Genomic DNA, 20647 nt, shown 5'->3' on the forward strand with positions numbered 1-20647 from the left:
CTTTCCTAGCATCTTGTAATGTTCGTGACAGGTTTAGGGATCAATATTATGTTGGCCTCACAAAATAAGTTGGGAAAAGGCTCCCTCGTTTTTTATTTTTTTTGGACAGGTTGGATACAGTTGGTGGTATTTCTTCGACTGTTTAGAATTTGTCAATGAAACCATCTGAACCTAGAATTTTCTTTGTAGGAAACATTTAAATTATGGATTAAATGTATTTAATTGGTATAGGACTACCCAGGCTTTCTATTTCTTCTAGAGTCAGTTTTGATAAATTACATTTTATTTAAACTTCAAATTTACTGTCGAAGTTGGTCATACTACCCTTTTATTATCCTTTTAATGTTTGCAATACCTGTAGTGATGTCTCTTTTTCATTCCTGATATTAGAATTTGTGTGTGTGGGAGTTCTTACCCAATATTTCCAGGGGTTTATCAGTTCTATTAATCTCTTCAAAGAACCAGTTTGGGGCTTTGTTGATTTTCTCTCATTTTTGCTTTGTTTTATTAATTTCTGCTCTTATTATTTTATTCGCCTTTGGGTCGAATTTGTTATTCTATCTTCTTGAGTTGGAGGTTAGAGCATAAATATTTAATCTTTCTTCTAAAACTATAAATTTTCCTCTCAGCATTGTTTTACCTGCATCCCATAATGTTTGATGTCACATTTTTACTATTGTTCACTTCTAAATATTTTGCAACTTCCCTTGTAATTTACTCTTTGACCCATGATTCTTTCTTTTAAAAAAAAAATCCTCACCCAAGGATATTTTTTCATTGATTTTCAGATAGAGCAGGAGGGATGGAGAGAGAGAGAGAAATATCGATGTGAGAGAGACACATTGATTGGTTGCCTCCCATGAGACCGCAGCCAGGACCAGGGATTGAACTGCAACCAAGGTACGTGCCCTTGACAAGAATCAAACCCATGACTCTTTGGTCCATAGGCCCACACTCCAGCTGCTGAGCCAAATTTCCAGGGTGACCTACTGATTATTTACAAGTGTGATGTTTAATTTCTGAGCACTTGGAGGCTGTCAAATAGTTTTACTGTTATTGAGTTTTAAATTAATTCATAGAGAACACACTTGTATGATTTCAGTCCTTTTAAATGTGTTGCAACGTTATGGCCCAGGATTTGGTTTATTTTAGTTAATATGTATTCTGTTGGCTGTATCTGTGTGAAGTGGGTCAGTTGGTCAGTCCTGTTGTTTGGACTGGGCTGTGTTGGCTCAAGGATACAGAAATAACCAGTGGGATAGAAGAGTCCAGAGCAGATCCTCACGTCTACATCACTCGATTTATTATGGGGACTCTTCCAATCAGTGGGGAAACAATGGTCTTTTCAAAAAATGATGCTGGGTCAACTGGATGCCCACACAGAAAATGCATGCGCTCTGGCCCCTTACCACACCATTCACAAGAATTAATGTGATCCATCGCCATGTGAACGCTAATTATACTTCTAAAAGAAAACAGAATATCCTTATGAACAGGCTTTAGCCATCAGACAAAAGACTGATAAAAGAGACTTCTTTGACCACCCGGCTGGTTTGGCTCAAGGGCGTGGGCAGGCGGAGGAAGGGCGGTGGCTTTGATTCCTGGTCAAGGGCATGTACCTAGGTTGCAGGTTCCATACCCGGCTGGTCTGGCTGGTGCAGGAGGCAACAAATAGACGACACCTTAGTGTTTCTCCCTCGCTCTCTGCCTCCCTTCCATTCCACCCCCAAATCAATGGAAACATTTCCTTGGGTGAGGATTAACAAAAACTTCATTGAGAGCAACTCCTGTTCGTTGTAAGCAACAGCAACCACAGAGTGGCACATAGTATTTGCAGTCTCTTCAACACCACGAAAATCCACGAATCCATCTCTAACACAAACCCACGTGTCGGGCCAGGGACACTATCCAGAATATATAAGGAACCTCTAGGAGTCAATAAGAAAATGGAGCCGGGTGTGAACCCAGGTGGCTGGGGCTCCAGCTAGGTCCTAACCGTTGGGCCTTGTGGGGGCAGTTTCTGCCGGTGGCCCTCCCTGAGCGAGTACTGGGAACTCGCTTGGGCCTCCTTAAGCCGGGAGGCGGCTCCGCCCCAGGGGTTGCCTTTTCCATAGAAGGCGAAGCCCCAAGCCTCGCCTCTCGCTGGCCAGAGTCGCTCGGTGAGCCCCGCGCTCCCCTCGCCCCCGCTGCTGCCAGAGCCCCAGGAGCGCGCGAGGCCCCGCGCACTGGGCGCCCCAGCCGGGCTCAGGTGCGGACGGGGCGGGCGCGCGTCCTCGAAGGTTTGATGTTAAGATCGAGATCGGCGGAGACGGCGGCGAGCAGATCCTGCAGCTGGAACTCCACCCCGGCCCCGGCGCCCGACATGCACATGCGGCGGGAGCGGTGAGCAGGGCGCGCGGGGTTCCTCCCCTCGCGGACGCGCCAGGGGAACGGCCAGGCCAGGGACGAACCCCGAGGGCGGCGCGGCGCAGAGCGGAGGTTGTGGCGGGGCCGGGCCGGGGTCCCGCTGGCTCCCAGCAGGTTGGGCTGTGCCTCCGCCGACCGTTCATTCACCTTCGAGCGCGGAGCAAATCGCTATTCCCCGTGGTCCTTCCTGACCCTGGCATCTGTGGGGATCTTTGTTATTTAATCCGGAATTTAAGAGAAGGTGACTCCGTGCTTTGAAAGGCTTGCGGCACAGAAACACGGTTGCCCCCAGCTGGCCGCAGCCCTGCCCTGGAGCCGCGCCCGGCCGGGCCTCTCCGTGCGCCCAGCCGGCGCGCAGACTCGATCTGGGCGCACACCGCGCCCCTTCCCGCCCTCCTCGCCCTCCTCGAGCGGCCAGCCTCCCACTTGCCCGCCAGGCCGCGCGGCCGGGCTGAGCGCTGTCTGCCCGCAGGTGCGGCGTCCCCCGCCCGTGTCCCCGCCATGGAGGTGCTGCGGCGCTCCTCGGTTTTCGCCGCCGAGATCATGGACGCCTTCGACCGCTCGCCCACCGATAAGGAGCTGGTGGCCCAGGCTAAGGCGCTCGGCCGGGAGTTCGTGCACGCGCGGCTGCTACGGGCTGGCCTCGCCTGGAGCGCGCCTGAGCGCGCGGCGCTCGCGCCGGGCAGCCGCCTGGCCGAGGTGTGCACCGTGCTGCTGCGCCTGGGTGAGTGTGGGCCCGGGCGGGTGGGGTCCCCAGACTGCCCCTCCCGAGCCGGTCGGCTGGGCCCCGCACACGCTGCTGCGCTTCTGGGTACAGCTGTTTCCGCACTGGCCCGCCCACCGGGTGACCTGGCCAGTAGCACCCTCCACTTCTGGGCCTCAGTCTCCCCCTGGGGCAGAGAGGGGCTGGCCTGGGGGTTGCCGGAGTAACCATGCGCACAAGGCAGGCCACCCAGGCGATGCTCCCCCTCTCCCTCCTAGCCCTGTGTTTACCCTCTCCGGCTCTGCTCGGGTGCACTGCAGACCTCCCACAGACTCCCCGACTTGCCTGCTCAGTCCATGCAGACATTCTGGCCATAGAAGATACAAAGTTGCAGGGAGAATAATGTTTTCGTGGCTAAATTTCCAGTGACCCTTGTTCTCGGCTGGGCACAACTATCCTTTGTCGGACCACATCCCGATGTTTGTTTTGGAAAATAGGTCCTTTCGGATACTGGCTGAAATCCCGCTCTCTGCTGCTCTTTCCTCTTGGTTTGGAGGCCTCTAAGGGCCCCCAGCAGAACTGGGTGCCCAGGACAGCTGACACCACCATGGGGCGGGTCCGTATGGTCACGCACAGCCCCTGACTGTCTCCATCTTCTCCATTGTCTGGGCCCCTCACCCCTCAGTCCACCTCACCATGGGGACTGAGGGCCTGACCTCCAGCCATTATCATTCTGGGAGCGGGGAGCAGCAGGCAGCAGGCCCAGGGTGGGGAGAGGCTGACGCTCATGTCCGCTGCCCCCTGTTTTGTGTGGCCCTGGGAGCAGGGCTGCGTGTACTGGCCTCCCAGGAGTGTGAGGCGTAGATTCCATGGGGCCGTGCAGACGGCTGCAGGAAGCTGGTGTCCGACCTGGGCCTTGGGGGAAGGGAGAGGTTTCTGGGTGTGGAGAGCAAATGGGGTTTGGGGATGCCCACTGCTGTTTCTTCCAGCTGGGCGGGGGATGACACTGGGGGCGCCTTCTAGAGGACCACGGACACAGCCAGGACGAAGTCCCGCCTGGCCTGCTCTGTGACCCAGCCCCCAGCCTGGTGGGGCTGCCCCTGGGCCCAGCGTCCCTCTTGTTTAAGCTTGTCTGAAAAGCTCTGATTTGAACTCTGTGGGTCTGAAGGGCCTGGGTAGCTGCACTAGCCCTCTCAGAAACTGGGCCGTCAAGGCCCTTTCCCAGTGTCCAGCCCAGCATGTCCAGTCCCTGGGGCACGGCGCCTGCCAGATGGCCAAGGGGGCCCTGGAGGGTGGTGGCTTGGGTCTCCAAGCCTGTATGTCCTGTTCCCTGCATCCTGCCCTGGGCCCCAGCGTGCCCCCAGCCCCTCCTCAGCAGACGCCCAGCTCCAAGGGACAGTGCACACAGGAAGAAGCTGGGTCACATCCCATGGTCAGTCTCTCGGGACCAGTCCCCAGCAGCCCCCAGGTCTGTGTGGGAACAGCCAGGCCAGCCCTGGGAATTTCCATGCCCCCATCACCCCGCCTCTGCTCGGCTCCAGATCTTAATTAATTAGATGGTGTGCAGCTGGCCCCAGGGAGGACGCGGACGCCCTTATCAGCCAGGACTGTCCAGTCAGCGTTTCCCTGTTTGCTTTGGCTGAGAGGCTGGGCTGCGGGACACCCAGTCTGAGGGCTGTGGAATCCCCGGCATCGCTGCCAAGGGCGCCCTGGGGAGCACAGGCAGCAGACGGGACCGGTGACAGGGCCTGTCCTCTGCAGTGTGGCTGCCCAGGACACACCCATTGGCACAGGCACACAGTGGAGCCTGGGCAGTGCGGGGGCCCCAGACGATGGCTCTGTTTCTTGGTTCACCGAGCGGTGCTGGGGCCTGAGTGAGGTCAGCTTCTGAGGCAGTGGCCAGGGCTGCCCACCTGTGTGGGTCAAAATCCATGGCCTTGTTGGGGCTGGCTGCCTGCCCTGTCTGCCTGCCGCCCAGGCAGCTCACTGTGGGCCGTGAGTCACCCATCAGGCACGGGCCATGCTCCTCCTGAGATTCCCGCCCCACCGGCCCAGCCGGCTTCGCCCTGGGTGGGGGGTGGGCAGGCAGAGGCAGGTTTGGGGGGGTGCCCACCGCACCTCTCTGGTCTCCTTGTCCTCAGGGGCTATGTGGGGGAGGGGGTGGGGTCAGGTATAAGCCAGTCCGTGCAGGAAGGGTCTCCAGGCCAACTGGCTGTGGGGCTGAGGAGTGGGCAGGTCGCAGGCCCATGTGATGGGGGCTGGGGCCAGGCAAGGGGACCCCGCTGACCCCTGTGTGACGGCAGGGGACGAGCTGGAACTGATTCGGCCCAGCGTCTACCGCAACGTGGCGCGCCAGCTGAACATCTCCCTGCACTCCGAGAGCGTGGTGACGGACGCCTTCCTGGCCGTGGCGGCCCAGATCTTCACCGCAGGTGGGTCTGCGGTCCACCCCGGGAAGCCCACCGTGCGGGGTGGCTGGGCCGGGGCCCATGCTGCCTTCTTGGTGAGGACGGGCGCTAGGCAGCTGGCAGGAGCCTCGGTGGCTCCTGTTGGAAATCAGCTGGGCCCGAGGTGGTTCGAAGTCCAGCTCAGCTGCGTGCCCCGGGCTGCCGTGGTGCCGGCTGTTGGCAGGAGTGGGGCCGGGAGGCCGGCACGTGTCCTGTGGTCCGTGGGGCTTGGGCTCACAGCCGCGTGACCGGGACAGAGCAGGGCCTGAGTCACAGGCCTCTTTGGCAGCGGGACATGGGACTGCGGGATCCGGCTTCCTCGGGGCTGCCACTGGGCGGGCCAGCGCTCACCTCCCTGGGCAGAAGTTACCACCGCGAAGATGTTGTGGGGGTGCCCGGGAGGACTGGGGAACAGCAGGCTCCTCTGGAATGTTCTCCTGGTGCTGAGCCAGGTCCTGGGGAGCCCTGGGGCGTGGAGGGGCCTCTGTGTGGAGGGCAAGGTGGGTGTCCTGGCCTGACGCCGGCACGTGGGTGGCTGCCTGTGTGTCTCCAGGCTGTCGGGAGGCTGGTTTAGGAGCCCGAGGCTGGTTAGAGGACAGTTGGTCTGAGAGAAGGGCCGCTTTGGCCTGCTGGTGATTGGGTCAGAGCAGGGAGGCGGGGGTCTGGTCCCCGGGTGGTGTGGGTGTGCGTGAGGGGACAGGATGAGGACCAGAATGGGGCTTCCTACCCTAGCCTGCCCAGCCTTGCCCAGTGCAGGGACAGGCCTGAGAGGTGCCTGCCCCTTGCTGCCTGTGGGCTCCCGTCGCCGTCATCCATCCCGCCGTTGGGGTCCTTGGACCCTTCTGCCACAGGTGAGCCCAGCCATCGGGCAGTTGCCAGCCCTTGTCCCTCTCTGCCCACAGCCCCTCCCATGCTGCCCTGGGCCCTGCCCTCATTGACCCTCAGCCTGGACCGTGGTCTCCTCTCTCTCTGCCAGGCCTGGAGCCCTCTGGCTCAGGCTGGGGCCGGGGCTGGCTGGTGCTGTGGGCAGCTCCAGGGCTGCAGGGCAGGATTCTGTGGTGTCCGGCAGTGGCCGAGCCTCCTCCCGGGCAGAGGCAACGGACGCTGCTCCTGGCTGTGCTTGCGCTTCGGGCTTCTCAGCTCACCGCAGTGGACAAGGGAACTTTTCCCTCTCCGATTAAAAGTTAGCAGGAGCCCTGGCCAGTTTGGCTCAGCGGTTAGAGCGTCGGCCTGTGGTCCAGAGAGACCCGGGTTCGGTTCCCGCTAAGGGCGCGTACCTCGATTGCAGTTTGTCCCCGGCCCTGGTTGGTCGTGCAGGAGGCAGCCACTCATGTCCCTTTCACGTCACGTTTCTCTCTCTCTTCCTCTTTCTCCCTCCCACTCTATCTGAACAAAAAATGGAAGAATGTTCTCAGGTGAGGATAAAAAAAAAAAAAGTTGGCAAGAGTTTTCATTTTCCCCTTATCACAAGGCAAATTACTTTACCACACAAAGATCAAGGAAAGAAAAAGACGACCAGTTTAAAAATGAGTGAAGGGTCTGGACAGCTTTCCGGGGGTGTGCAGATGGCCCGTCACCAGGGAGACGCACACCAGAGACCCCTGGCGCCAGGACGGTCAGCGTCCGGCACACACACCGCTGAGGACGGAACACTGAGGAACCCCTTCAGCTGCTGGCGAATGGGCAGGGGCCGCTGCTTGGACACGTGCCAGTGTTTCTGAGGCAGTTGCCATGACAGCTCGAGAAACGAGCGCATCCGCACGGGGACGGTGCCCAGGTGTTCAGAGCAGCAAGATTCCTGAGAGGCAGGAAGGTGCAGGTGACCCGAGGGCATCACCGGGGCAGCGGGCAAACAGAGCATGGTCCGTCCGCGTCAGGGAAGACATCGGCCACAGAAGGACACGCTCCCCTCCCTGAGCCTGGCCACGTGCGAGGGAAAGGAGCCGACACGCTGGGACACTGACGCTACACTGACGTGTCCACAGCAGGCGAGTCTGCAGCACATGTGCCCAGTTCAGGGGCGGGCATGAGGGCCTGGGGGAGGTTGCGTTTCAGGCTGATGAGAATGTTCTGGAACTCGACGGTGGTGATGGTTGCACAGCTTTGTGACTATCGGAACACGGATGTCTCACCTCAGAAGGATGAATTGACGGTGATGATGTTGTATCTCCGTAAACGGCAGAACACAGAGGAGCTCAGAGGAAACAAGACGTCCCTGGAACACACTGTCCTCTCTGCGGATGGTGCCGCAGGGCTGCTGTCCCTCTCGGACCCCAGGCTCCATCCGCCTCCTGTTGGGCACCTGTGGGGCCAGGCGGGGGGCCCTGTGGCAGCTGGTAAATGGGGAGCATAGTGTGAGGGCCTGGGGGGTGCTTGGAGGGGGGACCTTGATCAGAATCCTGGGGGTGGGGCACTGCAGGCCTAAGAGGGACGGCCTGGCTTGGGGGCGTTTCAGACTCGGGCCTGTTGACAGAGGAAGAACAGTTACAGGGGGGAGCGACGTGGTCTGACCTATGATACGTTTGTTTCTAATCCTCACCTGAGGATGTTTCTCTATTTATCTTCAGATAGAGAGGGATTGAGAGGGAGAGAGAAACATCAACGTGAGAAACACATCGATTGGTTGCTTCCCGCACAACCCTGATCAGGGTCAAGGACGAACCGCAACCGCAACCGAGGTACGTGCCCTTGAGGGGAATCGGACCTGAGACGGTGGGTCTAACCGTGGAGCCAACGCGGTCGGAGCCAGTTCACGGTTTAGCGTGTCTGATGCTGTACACTCAGCGGGTTCACGCTGCGCCTGCTGCCGCCCAGTTTTCCCATCAGGAAGCGCACCCTGCCCTCGGCTCCCCCGCCCCTGGCTCCTGTCCCCAGCAGCCATGCCCCCGCTTCCTGGACATCACGCGGATGGACCCACACACGGGGCTCAGTGTCGTCGCTCTCGCTGAGCGGACGGCCAGGTGTCCGAGCTGCGGTCCTGTGGCCCAGCTGCGCCCGCTGTCTGGACGCCCCGTGGGGCGTTCCCAGCTTCTGGCGATTGGATCAGGCTGCCAAGGACGGTCCTGAACAAGCATCTACTCCAGCTGATTTATTTCATAGCGATCGCTGTGCTGCTGGGCAAGGTGGACGGAGGGCTCCCCTCGCCCGCCGTGCCCACGGGCCGGGCCCTGGGCTCATGTTGCCATCTGTGTCTCATCTCGTAGGTGTCGTCTGCATCCCGTGTCCGTGCTCCCCCTGGTTATTAGTGAGCTTTTCCGTGTCTCGCGTGTTCTTTCTGTTTTTCCTTTTGTGAAGCAGCTGTTCCTGTGCTCACTTCTCTTAATGTGTTTCACCTTTTTCTCACTGGTTTATAAACTCTCTTTATACGTTAGAGGGAATCACACCTTGTAACGTGCAGGCACCTCTCTGGGTGGTTATTCTGAGCTCTGCGCACCCCCGCTCCGGGCAGCGTGGTGGTCTGGGGAGGCCCTTCCTCCTGCAGAACATCCTCCTGCCCCAGAGGGCTGCCCAGGGGGACAGACTGGAGGGCAGATGCCCCTGGGAGCTGCTCACTGCCCACATCCAGCTGCCGGGCAGTCAGCACCCCCCTCGGTTGCCTCCCTGACGACTGCCCCCGGGAGACAGGACTGGCCCAGGTGTGGATGGAGGCCCAGGAAACCTCCGCCTAAGAACTGCCTGCAGCAGTGACGGCCAGCACCTGCCAGGTGGCGCCGTGTGTAGGGCCTGGCCCCTGAGCGTCGCCTCCGCCATCAGCCAAGTGGCCGGGGTGATGCTCAGTCTCTTCACGGGACCCCACACTGGACGAGAGTGGGGTTTCTGCGGCCTCTGACCAGCATCCTCCCCTGCAGGTGTCACCTGGGGCAAGGTGGTGTCCCTGTACCTGGTGGCCGCGGGGCTGGCCGTGGACTGTGTGCGGCAGGCCCAGCCCGCCATGGTCCACGCGCTGGTCGACTGCCTCGGGGAGTTCGTGCGCAAGACCCTGGCCGCCTGGCTGCGGAGGCGCGGGGGATGGGTGAGTGGGGTCTGGGGGGGAGGGAGGAGGGCTGGGCCACTGGGTGCAGGACCAGCTCTGCTACCCTGCCCTGTTGACCTCTCCCCCCCAACTTCAGCAGTGCAGGTGTCTGGGGAGCAGACTCGGCCCCCGAGGGCAAAGGGTCCGGTGCTGCCTTGTTCTCCCTGTGGTCCAGCACCTAGTGAGCTACCCAGGGAGCGAGGGCACTGGTTGTACCCCAGCACTGCCTCTGGGTCCCTGACTGCCCCCTGGCTGGCCAGACCCTGGGGCCGTTGGGGCCTGGGCACTGGGGCCGGCCCCGCCCACAGCTGTCTTCTCCCTGAAGTGGGTGGGGGAAGAGCGGGGCCCAAGGGCAGCAGGGCCCTGCTCCACCTCGGCTGAGGTCACTGCCTCCGGGAGACTCCTGTGCACCCAGCACTGGGACCCTGAGGCCTCTGTCCCCTCCTCGCCCTTGCCCATGGACATGGGGGCTCCCTGGCCAGTGGGCCCAGCTGCCTCCTCTCCCGCCATCTGACTCCTCATGGCGGGTGACTGGTCCCTGCTGGAGCCCTCAGCCCTGAGCAGACCGTGCGGGCTGCCTGTCGACGGGGCTGACCCGGGTGGAAGGCTCGGGGACTTGCTGCCCAGCTCTGCTCTCACTGTCCCCCCCGCAGACCGATGTCCTCAAGTGCGTGGTCAGCAGTGACCCCAGCTTCCACTCCCATTGGCTCGTGACCGTGCTCTGCAGCTTCGGCCGCTTCCTGAAGGCTGCTTTCTTCGTGCTGTTGCCGGAGAGATGAGCCCGGCCCGCCCGCACGCCCTCCGCCGAGCCGCCCTCCCGAGGAGCCCTCCGCACGCCCAGGCCCTCGAAGTGGGAAGGCGGGCTCCCGGGCCTGGAGCCGTCCCGTGGCCCTGCCCTTTGTGCCCCTTCTCCTGGAGCCGGGTCAAGGTCACCTCCTGGGCCAGGAGGAAGGCAGCTGGCAACTCCGAGCTCTCACCTGACGCCAGGGTCCCGTCCACAGAGGGTGACACGTCAGAGCGTCGGCCTGAAGGTGACCCAGGCCTGACGCGGCTGCAGGAGCTGTGGGGCGAGAGCGTCAGGCTGCTGCGCTCTGCTGAACCCATTTCTGGGGGGAGTCCTCCCCTGTGGCAGGGCGGGGCTGGGGCTCCAGCCGCACACCTGACCCGTGATGCACGAGCTCCCGACGGGGTGTGTGTTTGATCCCAATAAAGAGTCACAGCCATGGAGGGCAACCCGCCTGCGTTCCGTGTGCCCGTCCTTGTACGGCTGCCCGGGATCGGGCAGGAGGCAGGTGAACCCAGTGTGATCAGCCGTCTTCACTTGCTGCCTTCTGCCCCCGTGGGCCACACGCAGGAGCCCACGCACGACCCATTGCACACGCACACGCACACGCACACGCATCCTGCCCCGCGCACACAGGTGAACAAGAGCGGGGTGCGGCCACCTGCTTTCCACGACCCCGTCTGTCCTGGCCGTTCCCGTCCCTCTTCTTGACCGACAGGGCCTGTTCCCTCACTGCAGCCTGCCCCTCGGCCCTGGCCGGCTCCGGTCCGTCACCCTCCGCCTCCCGTCCAGGCCGCAGGCACACGGCGCAGGAGAGGGCTCCTGGTCTCAGCCTCACTTCCCCTCTCTACAAGGCAGTCAGACGGCTGCTCAGGTCTAGCCCTGCGCACAGGCCTCCTCCAGACGAAGCAAGCGTCCTGCGGGGCAGCTGTTGTCAGCGGACCCCATCGCCCCTTCCAGCCCCCGCACGGGGTCCCTCAGCCTCCACCCACACTCCCTCCCAGGGCCCGCAGGTGGGGAGAAGGAAGGAGTGGGCAGGAGAAAGGGATGCGGGAGGGAGGAAGGGGCAGCCATCAGCCGGGGCTGCACAAGGCTCCCCGCCTGCCCACTTGCTGCCATTCGCTTGGACGGAGCGTGCTGTGTGCAGCATACGCGTGCGGAGCGTGCTCAGGACAGCAGCGGCAGGCCAGTGGTCTTTCTGAACGTGCAGGTGGAAGGGACCTGGCACAGGGGCCCCATTTCCAACAGTGGCAAGAGGGTCACGTTCTCGGCGTGAGGCCTCTGAGGACGCCCAGCAGACAGAGCCCCCGCGGCTGGAGAGGGACCCGCACACGAGACCGTTCTCCACGTGTTCGTAAATGTCATGTCGTCCTTACAGAAAACACCAGGACTTTTCTGCCCCGCCCCCGGATCTAAACAACCTAGTTGTAAAGTTCATATGAGGGAAACAAAAAAGCAAAAACATCCAGAAAAACCCTTAGAAAGAAGAGGAATGAGGAGGAACAGGGCCGTCTGGATGGACCATCTGTCTGCCAGGCACCAGGCAGGGGCAGCCAGGCAGGGACTCGGGCCCCCAGACCCAGGCCCAGCCCGAGGACAAGCCGGAGGACGGCGGCAGCGTGGGCGGCAGGGGGAGAGGAGCTCATCACCGTGAGCCATTTGGGAAAAAACAAATTGGACCTGTACACTGCACTGTGCACCAGACGACTCCACAGGGCCAACGAGCTGAGGAGGAAAAACGAAACAATACCAGGAAAAACGAGTGCATTTCTTTGGAACTGAGGAGTGGGCAAAACCTTCCCAAATAAGATTTAAAATCTAGAAACATTAAAGATGGAATATATACTGGAAGGAAGTGTTGGTAACATGTAACATTTTCAAAAATATAACTTGAGACAAACCCATAATGAATGTCAGGGACAATGACAGGGACTTAGAAGACGTACGTGAAAAAAATTAAGTAAAAAAACGTATAATCTGCCCGGCCGGTGTGGCTCGGTGGTTGAGCGTCGACCCCTGCTCCATGAGGTTCGATTCCAGGTCAGGGCACATGCCCAGGTTGTGGGCCTGATCCCCAGTGGGGGGCGTGCAGGAGGCGGCCAGTCGTCCTCTCTCATCAATGTTTCTATCTCACTACCTCTCACTTCCTCTCTCTCTAAAATCAATAGAGGAAAAATGTATCATCTTAAATTGTGCATTGGAAACAGTGTGGACACTTAGAAAAGGTGCGTGTGCCCCAAGCTGAAGCAGCGCAGGGTGAAGGCCCATGACCTCAGCACCCTCACAGTCCAGTGAAGACAAGTACACAGTTTTCCCCTTGTGCCCATGGACCAGGCCGGGAGCGGGGCTGCGGCCTGCGGTCTCAGTCCCACCCCTCGCTCCACACCCCTGCTCCGGAGATTGGCCTCTGGGGCAGCAGATGTGGGGGTACTGGAGCACAGAGCCGTCAGGGCTGGGGGGCTCTGTGAGGCCAACGGTGGGATCATCGGAGCAACCCCCTGACCAGGAGAACAGGGCTGCGCTGGGTTGGACCCATCAAATGCACACAAGTACTGGGTTCGAGCAGGAGCGGAAGAGCTGAGGGGTGTGGGAAAAGGACTCAGTCCTTGGCCATCACCCAGGGTCAGGATATTCTCCCCCTAACAGTCGAAGTTAAAGTGAGAACAAAGAGGGGCTCTGTAGACCTGACGAGCCGGGGACTGAACGGCAGCCCGGCTGGGCAGGTCATGCTGGAAGGTCACATCCCACAGCTTCCTTAGCGAACGGCTCGTCTTCCCCTCGAGCGAGCTTCGCCCACCCAGACCCCCAGCCGGGCCCACCAGCAGCTTGCTCAGAGGACACTTGCTCTGCGTGTGGTCTCCTCCCCAAGCTCATGGGACCCTCCTGCACCAGTGACAAGCAGGCCTGTGTCTCCATTTCTCTCTATCTAAGCCCAGAGAGTCCCTGCCTCCTCCATCTGCCACCAGAGGACTTCTTGTGACCTTACATCTCCTGTGACCCTAAATTTATAAAAAGACTGGAAAGCACACTTCCTTGGAGCAGTCTCAATCCATGGAGATCTTCCTTCCGGCATGTCCTCAAAATCTTGGCTCAAATAAATTCTTTAAAAAAAGTTTTTTTTCTTTATTGATTTTAGAGAGGAAGGGAGAGGGAGACAGAGATATAAACATCGATGAGAGGACACCGACTGGCCGCCTCCTGCACGCCCCCCACTGGGGATCAGGCTCACAACCTGGGCGTGTGCCCTGACCGGGAACTGAACTGGCGACCTCTTGTGCAGGGTCGATGCTACACCCCTGAGCCACACCAGCCGGGCTCAAATAAGTTCTTATTAAGGCTTTTACAGGTTTGCATATTTATTTCATTGACAGCTGAGCTAGGCTTTCGTGCCGGCTTTCTGGTGTGAACATTTCAGGGTGCAGGGAAGCTCAGCCCCAGATGCGGAAGCAGTGACCACTCCACAGGGAGCCACCCCGGCCGGCAACCCTTTCACGTGGCGCCTGCTGGTCCCCGCATCCTTGGGGTGAGAAGAGCAGACTGTGAAGATGGCCGGCAGAGCCCCTCCAGGTTCCAGTCGTCTGGGAGCAGAGGACAGAGGAACACGGCCGACGTGACCAGAGCCCGGACGAGCCCAGACTATGCAGCCTGGGACGCCCTGAGTAGTGACCAGCTCCCCAAGTCAGAGGCAGGAGTTGGAGTGGAGGAGATGGCCCATCAGTCACTTGCTTCTCATTTCTTGGCTCTGGCCCGGGCAGGGCCCTCCCTGCGCCCCTTCCAGCACAGTAACTGGTGAGGTGCGGGGGTGGGAAGCAAACTTTAAAAGTCTGGAACATTCTCAGCTTGTCCACACTGAAAGTAATGAGCATGCTTGTTCAGAGCAGGCAGACAGGTGTGGCCAGATCTGATAAGGACATGAATACTGACTGGCCAGCTCAAAGAGGCTAGGGGCTATTGTGCAAGACCCTGGGGAAATCAGCCAGCCCCCACAGAAGCCAGGGCCTATTGTCCACGACCAGGAGAATGATGGAAGGCATTTCTGGGCGTGGGGTGCCTTCTTACAGGCTGAGGGTGAAAGAGCCTGCTCCCCACATTCCTGAGCCCCCCTCAGGGGCGTGCGCACCAGCTGTGGGGCTGTGCTACCTCCACCGAGACTCTGGAAGACGCCATGGCCCAGGGGCCGTGATCCAGGCAGAGACTAGGCCCTGCAGGGGCGAGGCGGCTGCAGAGGTCCCCCCAGGTGACCCCAGGTGGGCAGAGCCACTGGCGTGACCACCGCCCGGGAGGAACCTCCACCCTCCTGGGCCTAGAGGTAGACACTGGGCCAGAGGATTCCTGGGCCTTAAGGGTACAGCTTCGCTCAGGACCCAACCACTTTCCCTTTGGAACGAGCATGTCCACCCCACGCCGGCCCCACCACCGTACTTACAGGGAGAGGGGCTGTGCCTCAGGACGCATGCACCCGAGTTCCTCTCGCACCTGGTTCTTCTCGGATGCTCGGCTTCCCTGCACCCTGGCACCGGGCACCAGCCGTGCCCCTCTGACGGCTCATCACCAGCTCTGGTTCCCCTCGGGCTCCCAGGCCCCCACTGGTAACTCCTGTGAACCCCAGGCCCCCTCTGGTAACTCCTGTGGTCCCCAGGCCCCCACTGGTAACTCCTGTGGTCCCCAGGCCCCCTCTGGTAACTCCTGTGAACCCCAGGCCCCCTCTGGTAACTCCTGTGAACCCCAGGCCCCCACTGGTAACTCCTGTGGTCCCCAGGCCCCCACTGATAACTCCTGTGGTCCCCAGGCCCCCACTGATAACTCCTGTGGTCCCCAGGCCCCCACTGATAACTCCTGTGGTCCCCAGGCCCCCACTGGTAACTCCTGTGGTCCCCAGGCCCCCACTGGTAACTCCTGTGGTCCCCAGGCCCCCACTGATAACTCCTGTGGTCCCAGGCCCCCACTGATAACTCCTGTGGTCCCCAGGCCCCCACTGATAACTCCTGTGGTCCCCAGGCCCCCCACTGATAACTCCTGTGGTCCCCAGGCCCCCACTGATAACTCCTGTGGTCCCCAGGCCCCCACTGGTAACTCCTGTGGTCCCCAGGCCCCCACTGGTAACTCCTGTGGTCCCCAGGCCCCCACTGGTAACTCCTGTGGTCCCCAGGCCCCCACTGATAACTCCTGTGGTCCCCAGGCCCCCACTGATAACTCCTGTGGTCCCCAGGCCCCCACTGATAACTCCTGTGGTCCCCAGGCCCCCACTGATAACTCTGTGGTCCCCAGGCCCCCACTGATAACTCCTGTGGTTCCCCAGGCCCCCACTGGATAACTCCTGGGTCCCCAGGCCCCCACTGGTAACTCCTGTGGTCCCCAGGCCCCCTCTGATAACTCCTGTGGTCCCCAGGCCCCCACTGGTAACTCCTGTGGTCCCCAGGCCCCCACTGGTAACTCCTGTGGTCCCCAGGCCCCCACTGTGAACTCCTGTGGTCCCCAGGCCCCCACTGATAACTCCGGTGGTCCCCAGGCCCCCACTGATAACTCCTGTGGTCCCCAGGCCCCCACTGATAACTCCTGTGGTCCCCAGGCCCCCACTGATAACTCCTGTGGTCCCCAGGCCCCCACTGATAACTCCTGTGGTCCCCAGGCCCCCACTGATAACTCCTGTGGTCCCCAGGCCCCCACTGATAACTCCTGTGGTCCCCAGGCCCCCACTGATAACTCCTGTGGTCCCCAGGCCCCCTCTGGTAACTCCTGTGAACCCCAGGCCCCCTCTGGTAACTCCTGTGAACCCCAGGCCCCCTCTGGTAACTCCTGTGGCCCCCAGGCCCCCTCTGGTAACTCCTGTGGCCCCCAGGCCCCCAGTGGTAACTCCTGTGAACCCCAGGCCCCCTCTGGTAACTCCTGTGGCCCCCAGGCCCCCTCTGGTAACTCCTGTGGCCCCCAGGCCCCCTCTGGTAACTCCTGTGGCCCCCAGGCCCCCAGTGGTAACTCCTGTGAACCCCAGGCCCCCTCTGGTAACTCCTGTGGCCCCAGGCCCCCTCTGGTAACTCCTGTGGCCCCAGGCCCCCACTGGTAACTCCTGTGAACCCCAGGCCCCCACTGGTAACTCCTGTGGTCCCCAGGCCCCCTCTGATAACTCCTGTGAACCCCAGGCCCCCTCTGGTAACTCCTGTGGTCCCCAGGCCCCCTCTGATAACTCCTGTGAACCCCAGGCCCCCTCTGATAACTCCTGTGAACCCCAGGCCCCCTCTGGTAACTCCTGTGAACCCCAGGCCCCCTCTGGTAACTCCTGTGGTCCCCAGGCCCCCTCTGGTAACTCCTGTGGTCCCCAGGCCCCCACTGGTAACTCCTGTGGCCCCCAGGCCCCCACTGGTAACTCCTGTGGTCCCCAGGCCCCCACTGGTAACTCCTGTGGTCCCCAGGCCCCCACTGGTAACTCCTGTGGTCCCCAAACCCCCGCCTGGTAACTCCTGTGGTCCCCAGGCCCCCTCTGGTAACTCCTGTGGTCCCCAGGCCCCCACTGGTAACTCCTGTGGTCCCCAGGCCCCAGGGGTGGGTGCTGTTCCTGCAGGTGTTAGCCCCCTGCAGCTAGAGCACCCCTCTCCACACCACGTTTGTGTTCTTGGTGTGGCTTCCGATACCCTGGTGTGTGAAGAAAATAAAAAGCTTTGTTGGTAAGCACCTGTGGAAGCATTCGGGGTCAATGACATTATGTCTGAAATTTGCTTAAAAATACTGCAGCAGAAAGAAGGGGAGCACAGGTGGAGCCCCGGGATGGAAGCAGCGGCAGGCGTGTAGCTGGGCGACAGGACAGGGTGGGTGAATGTCTGTAAACTCTCCCGACAGCAGGAAAGAAATCAAACCAGCCTACAGGACAGAGTAGCAAAATGAACGCACACAGCGACGCTGAGCTCACAAGGCCCTCCTGCCTCGGGAACCCCCTGTCCTCATGGAGACGGCTCCTCGGCTCCTCCAGCTCGTTGAAATCACAGCAACCTCTTCTGCCCTCTTTGTCTTCAGCTCATCACCGGCCCCTCTACTGAAGGTTTATAAATATCTAAGATCTTATCAGAAATGCAGGAAGAAAGAGAGAGTCACCCTTTCTTAGTTTTTTGGGAAAAGACTCTGGAAAAGTCACCGGCAGATGCGGAGAGGGACAGTCCGCACACATCATAGTTATCAAAATGCTCAGCCATAAAAATAAAGGCCTTTTATTTGGTTTTCTATCCATTACAGGACCAGGGGACAACATCCTGGAGCCCTGGGACCTGCGCCACACCCACACCTGCTGCAGCCTCCGTGAGAAGCCCAGTGTCACGTCCCGACACCCGTGGCCTGGATGGAGCTCTGCTCTGGGTCACGGGGTCACCTTCTTGTAGGTGATGTGAAGATGCTGAGTCATGGGCTGGGTAGTGGTTGCCATGGAGACTGTCTGTTCAAGTTTGCCTTCAGAATTCAGCCTGAATTTTCGGGTGATCTGAGAAGAACAAAGCAAATACAAAACACCTTAGTTTCATCTTCCAAAGATACAACGGAAGCCCGAGGCCCCTGCAGGGCAGCCACACGCCACCTCGCTGCGAGTCAGAGGGTGCACTGTGCCGACCGCGTCCTGAGCACTGGGAGCAGCAGAGCAGAGGCCGGCAGCACAGGCTACTGGTGCAGCTGCCTGGAAGCTGCAGCGGACACACGCAGAGAGCCCCGCCGCGTCCCTGCAGGTCGAGGGGGAGGGACGGACGGAGAAAGAACAGACGCATGCCCGGCGCTTGCCTGTCAGCCACACCTGGGGACAGGCCACTGGCCAGAGCAGACATGGCCCCTGCCAGCCCGGGATGGCTCGCGATGTTTAATCTAAACAGAGGAGTTCACTCTCTTGCATTTTTGGGACTCTTGTCGGGGTGGGGGGTTCGCGCTCTCAGCTCCCCTGCATTTGCCCACATGACGCACGGCCACATAATGGACCGATGGATGGACTGCAGACAGCCCGATGCTGTGCTGGACCCAACATGGAGCAGACACTGGACACTGGCTTCACTTCCAGCTCAACTGAACCCCAGCTGCACCTGTTCCAGGACTGGGCTACGGGAAATGGGACTTGGAAACCCAAGTCTGTGATTCCACGGAGATAAAACTTTCCACCACATCTCGTCCCCCTGTGGGGCCTCCGGAAACGCTTCTTCCAGTGGTGCCCAAGGCCCCACTCCCACTAGCGATGGAGAAAGACCACCCACGCTTTTCTCCACGAATAAGATGACACTCTGCCCACAGAGCCGTGGCACGTACCAAGACCCAGGAGTCCTGAGACCTGGTCTAGATGAACAGACAAACACTCGACTTGGTCCCTCACATCTTGGGGTACTTAGAAGCCACCTCTCTTCCTGTCTGTGAGCCCGACACCTGCTAAGGCGAAGCTGACAGCCCGAGCAGCGGCAGCGGCACTGTGGGAAGGAGCCGTGGAAGCTGCTCCGGCGAGGCACCCGCAGCCCGTGAGGAAGCTCCGCCCGGGCTGTCTGTGGACCCGTGGGCAGCCACGACAGCTGCCCAGAGACGGCTGGGGGCACCCTTCCGAGTGCCCAGAGCATCTCAGGCCCCAGGAGCACACGGAACAGGAGTGCTGTTGGGCTGTGACTGACCGACTCTCTGGCAGAGGAAGAGCCAGATGGCGAGGAGTCCACCTAAAGGCATCAGGACGCCACCAAGGCTGCAAGGACCCGGGCCCCACAGAGAAGGGATGCGCAGGAGACCGGAGGTGGCTCCGTCACCTGCCGTCGGCTTTCTGCACGGCTGGGTGGCTCTGAATGCCCACACGCACTCACACCCGTCTCACTGCACAGGGACCCCAGTGTCTCTGTCTTCAGTTCTGTCTGCGCCAAAACCTGAAAATGCCCTGTAGCAGCCGTCCTGCTCCAAATAAGCAACTTGGCAGCAAGAAGCAGGTGAACAAGAGACGCTGGGAGTGGTCACCGTGCCGAGACACCGAGGCGACCTCTGCCTGGGTCCCAGGAAGAGCAGGTGAGGGCTGCCCATGCCCACTGCCCCAGGTGTGCACAGGCACGGAGAGCGGCCTCCTCGGTGACATCTCAGGGACAACAGTCGGCTATCACAGTGGCTGGCTCAGCACCAAAGCCGGTGATGGCAGTGCCTCCCCGAGAGCCATCTGCCAGGTCCTTGGAGCTCTGTGTCCCCTTGAACTTTCTTGTGCTATTTTCTTCTTCAAATTAAAGTTATTTGGGAAGATCTGAAGTTGAGGCAGATGCACACTGCATCACTCAGGCCAAACAGACCTCTTCTGGTGCCCTGGCCTCTGGTGCCAACTAGCAACCCGGTGAGGTCACTGATAACTGGGTGCTGCCTGGCCGGTGTGGCTCAGCGGTTCAGTGTTGACCCTGCACCAGGAGGTTGCCGGTTCAATTTGGGTCAGGGCACATGCCCAGGTTGTGGGCTGATCCCCAGTGGGGGGCGTGCAGGAGGCGGCCAGTCGATGTTCTCTCTCATCGATGTTTCTATCTCTCTCTCTAAAATCAATAAAGAAAACAATACTAACTGGGTGTTCCGAGGCTGCCAGAGACCCATCTGAGCCACAGGCTGGTCCTCATTTCAGTAGGTGGGGTTGGCCCTGTTGACTGCCAAGTGGAGTCGCTCAGGCTGCCATGAGCCCATGTTCTGGGGAGGCCCCACAGCGGGGGCTCCACTTCTCAGACAAGGGCAGCTCTGAGCCTCTGAAGCTACAGGAAGACAGTCTGTCTTTTTGGGGGGTGAGGGGCACCCAGATTCACTGTATCAGAATATGCATTTCAACATAACCCCTAGATTCATCAGCACACTGAAGTGTGAGAACCGGTATGAGTGACAAACAGTTAATTTGCTTAAAGTGTGGCCACCACAGTGCGGGCAAAAGGGCATTTCTGAAGATTCCTGGGTGGAGCAATCAACACAGTGTTTAAGACACTGCACGGGGTGAGGGATCGAAGGCTGGCCACGGGGACGGGCAGTGGCTGGGCCGTGTGGGTGTGGCCTGATCGAGTGAGGAGGACGCCAGGTGACGGAGAGGCGGTGAGAACGACTCCGGGCTGAGCCCTGGTCCCTCAGCTCTGACTGTCCGGACCCTGGGCCAGCTTCAGTGCTGAATTAGAAGAAGACGGTCCTGCTGGTGAAGACACCCCTAGCTGTCCTGACTGGTTTCCGCGGCTGCCAAGACCATTCAGTGCAGAAAGGACAGTCTCTTCTGCTGATGGTGCTGGGAAAACTGGACACTCACATGCAAAAGACTGAAGCTGGACTCTTATCTAACAGTATATACAAAACAGTGACTC

The 20647-nt window shown here is 60.1% G+C and overlaps 2 protein-coding genes across 3 annotated transcripts in view; one reads left to right on the forward strand and one right to left on the reverse strand.

Moving 5' to 3' along the window:
• Nucleotides 1–2216: 2216 nt before the first annotated feature.
• On the forward strand, nt 2217–10790 carry BOK (BCL2 family apoptosis regulator BOK). Its single transcript, XM_036254515.1, has 5 exons — nt 2217–2382; nt 2879–3130; nt 5413–5541; nt 9405–9568; nt 10222–10790. Exons 2-5 carry the CDS (start codon nt 2908–2910, stop codon nt 10345–10347), a joined length of 642 nt encoding a protein of 213 aa, XP_036110408.1. The 5' UTR covers nt 2217–2382; nt 2879–2907; the 3' UTR covers nt 10348–10790.
• A 6761-nt stretch (nt 10791–17551) lies between these two features.
• THAP4 (THAP domain containing 4) overlaps nt 17552–20647 on the reverse strand; it is a 39361-nt gene continuing 36265 nt past the window's right edge. For both annotated transcript variants that reach the window (XM_036254097.1, XM_036254098.1), the window contains one exon: nt 17552–17814. In XM_036254097.1, the coding sequence (XP_036109990.1) occupies nt 17695–17814 (120 nt within the window). In that variant the 3' untranslated portion in view covers nt 17552–17694. The remainder of the gene's footprint in view (nt 17815–20647) is intronic.

Source organism: Molossus molossus, unplaced genomic scaffold (genome assembly GCF_014108415.1).
Source record: "Molossus molossus isolate mMolMol1 unplaced genomic scaffold, mMolMol1.p scaffold_m16_p_11, whole genome shotgun sequence".
Classification (NCBI taxonomy): Eukaryota; Metazoa; Chordata; class Mammalia; order Chiroptera; family Molossidae; genus Molossus; species Molossus molossus.